Here is a 4,327-nt window from a genome sequence, read left to right as displayed (position 1 = left end):
TTTGCGAGCACGATGATGATCGTGGGGTTGTCGGTGGTCGTCACGGTGCTGGTGTTGCAGTTCCACCATCACGACCCACAGGGTGGTAAGATGCCCAAATGGGTGAGTCTCTCTCTCTCTCTCTCTCTCTCTCTCTCTCTCTCTCTCTCTCTATTTGAAGAGTCCAGATGCAAAACCCCCTAACTCCATTTCTGAAGACCTGCACTTCTATATTTTTAGGGAACCCTGTTGTTGGTTTGGTTTACATTCATTTACCTGATAATACATATAAACATTTAAATTACATAAATAAATGTAAAAAAATGTGCAATTCTGATTTTTATTACATTTTATTACATAACAATGAATAAAGAAATGTTTTCATTAGCCTACATTTTATTACATTCAAATGAATTAAGAAATGTTTCTGCAAAGGCACTTTTGCATCTGAGGGGTTTTGCATCTGAACTCTTCATTTCTCTCCCTCCCTTCCCCTCTCTGTGCCAGCCTGGCAATACACACACACACACACACACACACACACACACACACACACACACACACACACACACACACACACACACACACACACACACACACACACACACACACACACGCACACATGTCCCACACGTCACAGCCTTGTGCGTCCCAGTCAGGGTGTAATTAGTCATGCAGGAGAAAACTAAGTTACCTCCACCACCTTCAGGGCAAGGGCTCCAGGGTATTAAACATGCACTCTGGCCACAATTCTTAAGATTCAGTATGAGGGGATGCCAGGGGGGCCACGCCAGGTTGGCAGGAAAAATATGGCAAAATAAAATGAACGATTTAATCAGTTGAATAACTTAAGTAGCCAGTGGAATCATTTTGTTCTTTACAATATTTATTTGCAGTTTGTATTGTGTTTTGTGTGTTACTTGAATGGGTTTAGGAATCCACCAACTTCATTGGGTTGTGAAATTCTGTGTACAGAAATAAAAGTGTGCCACTGCCCATGTCAGGGGGGCCATGGGGGGTCATGGTTAAGGGTCATGGTTAAGTGCGGGAACCCCTGGTGTAACACACATCTTGGCTGCATTCCAATATGCGTCCTCCACTTGTGCTTGAAGCCTCTTACCAGGAACTAATACGGTGTGATGACATGACAGACAACAGACTTGTATTTCAATCTCTCACAAAAGCTCAATTGTAATGTCATTTTCTCATTTGCAAACTGGATGGTGAATGAAAAAATAGTCAAAAATTGTTGTGGCTTGGCTGACAGCGGGGAAACTTAATTGTTTTCTCCACTGAGGCGGGGCGTCAACAAAACATGTGGCCACAAGCACAAGTGGAGGACGGAAGTCTGCATATTGCAATGCACCTGTCCCACACAAGGCTACTGACTTGGGTCATGCCCACAGTTCGATTTTTGTCTTTGACTGCTGCTGTTGCTACAGCCTCCACATTGCCACGTTTAACCAAGTGACATCGATGGGGATTTTAATTGTGATTAATTACCGGTCGACGGTAATGATGCGCTAATGAAAACGACGACAAGGCTAACGACGAGGGTTCTTAATTGCCAACTTTCTCTTGTTTGACGCAAAAGGGAGGAACAGATGTGGGTGGAAGTATAATGATGACAGATGGCAGGACAACATGTCTGTTGCTTTGGCAGAAAAATAAAGTGATCACAGAAACACAGATGAAATTAGCTGTAATGAGGATGCAGCTTCGTAGGGAATACAAAGATTAAGACGACAATTATAATGCCATTTTCTTAAAAAAAACAAAAACAAAAAAAAAAACACCTCACACTCGAACTGATGATATTTCGCATAGTTGTTTCGCACGCCGTAATGTAAGATGTTGATGGCAATGATGATGGCAATGATAATTTTGAGAAAATTGTGTTACAAATGGTAATGGTGCAGGGAGAGGGTGTGATATGGATGTAAATGAATGTTCAAATATAGAAAAACACGGAATGATGTGTGGCTGCATCAGTTACATAGGATGCACCTTGGAAATATTATGCAGATGTGTTCACAATAATGTCATATTTAAATATAGGCTATATCTTGTACTATGAACACATTATGCATTATAATTAGGATACGGCATGATAATATGTGTACGTGTTCACAGTAATGGCATATCTAAATGCATATTACCGTATGTGCTCTGAACACAACATAATATTATCAGCATGCAGCATAACAATATAATGTGTACGTGTTCACAGTAATGACATTCAAATGTCCTGTAAATCATCTACTGTGAAAATGCATGCATAATAGTGCATTTAGGATGCCGGATGACAACATTATGCATGTGCGATCACTGTACATTGCATAATAATGACGATTACATTACATCACATTACATTTGGCAGATGCCTTTCTACAAAGTGACTCAAAATGAGGTCATACGTACAGTAGTGGGAACAAGTGACTGCTTGTCACGCACCAAGATGAGCCTTTGCTGTCGGAGTGTAGAGGTGTACGATGAAACAGCGAGTCCAGGTTAAGAAAATATAGCGTTTTTTTTTTTCAATTCCCAATCATTAAAATCAGTAACAGGGAGAAGGGGAGACACCATCCCACAAATAGCAAAAAAAACGAGTGTGGGGGAATACAGTGATGTTGATGATGATGATGATGATGATGATGATGATGATGATGATGATGATGATGATGATGATTGCTGTTCCTCCTTATGATCTCTCCTACTCCTTAGGTGCGCGTGGTGCTGCTAAACTGGTGCGCCTGGTTCCTGCGCATGAAACAACCCGGTGACGAACTCAAACAAAAATTCCTCCTGCAACAACAGCAGCAGCAGCAGCAGCAGCAGTCCTCCAGCTACAAGTACCGGCACCCCCCCACCCACCACTCCAGCTCCAGCAGCATGGAGATGGGCACCATGTCCGGCAGCGGCGGCGGCCTCAACCACCCGCTCCACCCGGCCACCCTCTCCCAGTCGCCCACGCCCATGGGCGCCAGCAACGGCACCATGAACCTCTATTTCAGCTACCACGCCCTGGACACCATCCCCACCGGTTGCCAGCAACAGGGGGGCCTGCAGCAGCCGGGCCAGCAGCAGCCGGGCCAGCAGCAGCAGCAGCAGTCTCTGAGCACCGACTCGGGCATGGTGCTGGGTGGCCCGCGGTGCATCATGGGAGGGGACGAGCGAGGAGGGGTCGGCATGGGCATGGGCATGGGCGTGGGGGTGGGGGTCGGCGGCGACGTGCCGGTGGCGGTGGCGGTGGCGGCGGCGCTGCTGGCCGAGTGCTCGCCGGAGATCCGGCGCATCCTGGACGAGGTGACGTACATCGCGCAGCGCTTCCGGCATCAGGACGAGGGCGAGGCGGTGTGCAGCGAGTGGAAGTTTGCGGCGGCCGTGGTGGACCGGCTCTGCCTGGTGGCCTTCTCGCTCTTCACCATCACCTGCACCTTCTCCATCCTCATGTCGGCGCCCAACTTCATCGAGGCCGTCTCCAAAGACTTCACATAGACACTCAGAGAGGGAGAGAGAGAGAGGGAGGAGAGAGGATGGGGTTAGGAGGAGGGAGGAGGAGGGATGATGGTGTGCTGTATGTGTGTGTTTGTGAGTGAATGAGTGTTGTGTTTGTGTGTGTCTGCGTCTTCTCCATCATGTCGGCGGCGGCCAACTTCTTCCAAGCCGTCTCCAAGGACTTCATACACAGAGGGGAAGGCAGAAGATGGGGGGAGGGGAGGAGAGGAGACAGGAGAGAAGAGAGGAGGAGAGAAATGAGAGAGTGTAGCTGTGTGTGTGTGGCTGTGTGTGTATTTGTGCAAGGGGGAATTTGGGGGGGGGAAAGAAGTAGAAGAGAAAGAAGATAGCAAGAAAGAAAGAAAGAAAGAAAGAGAGAAAGAGAGAAGGAAATTAAGAATGAAAAAACGAGAACGAGTAACCCAGAGACAATCAATGGTAAACGAGAGCGGAAAGGGCAGACGAGTGGTTGAAGACAGAACACAGAGTGTAGAATTTAGGAGTCGAATCAAATAAGAGAAATTGGGGCAGGTGAAGTGGAAAAGGCAGGAGATTGGGATGCAGAGCAGAGGCTGCCTTGAAAGGGAGAACGTTTGGAAATAGTGAAACAGAGCAAAAGTGCGGGCTCGAGAGAGGGAGGTACAGCAAAGAGAGAGGGGGAAGTGAGTTAATGACAGAGAGAGTGAGAGAGAGAAGGAAATAGAAAATGCAAAAGATAGGAGGCTGAAGAACGAATTGGAACGTTTGGAAGGAGAGAAACAGAGCAAAAGTGCGCGCTTGAGAGAGGGAGGTGCAGCAAAGAGAGAGGGGGAAGTGAGTTAATGACAGAGAGAGAGAGAGAGAGAGAGAG

At 47.0% G+C, this 4,327-nt stretch overlaps 1 protein-coding gene across 1 annotated transcript in view; it reads left to right on the top strand.

Moving 5' to 3' along the window:
- LOC134439958 (neuronal acetylcholine receptor subunit alpha-7-like) overlaps nt 1-3,477 on the top strand; it is a 117,251-nt gene extending 113,774 nt beyond the window's left edge. The window contains exons 10-12 of the mRNA XM_063189886.1: nt 1-102; nt 2,704-3,000; nt 3,067-3,477. The exon at nt 1-102 is cut by the window's left edge and continues 8 nt beyond it. Of these exons, the coding sequence (XP_063045956.1) occupies nt 1-102; nt 2,704-3,000; nt 3,067-3,477 (810 nt within the window). The remainder of the gene's footprint in view (nt 103-2,703; nt 3,001-3,066) is intronic.
- Nucleotides 3,478-4,327: the final 850 nt, after the last annotated feature.

Source organism: Engraulis encrasicolus, chromosome 23 (assembly GCF_034702125.1).
Source record: "Engraulis encrasicolus isolate BLACKSEA-1 chromosome 23, IST_EnEncr_1.0, whole genome shotgun sequence".
In the NCBI taxonomy this organism is placed as follows: domain Eukaryota; kingdom Metazoa; phylum Chordata; class Actinopteri; order Clupeiformes; family Engraulidae; genus Engraulis; species Engraulis encrasicolus.
This window is presented reverse-complemented; position numbering and strand designations above follow the sequence as displayed.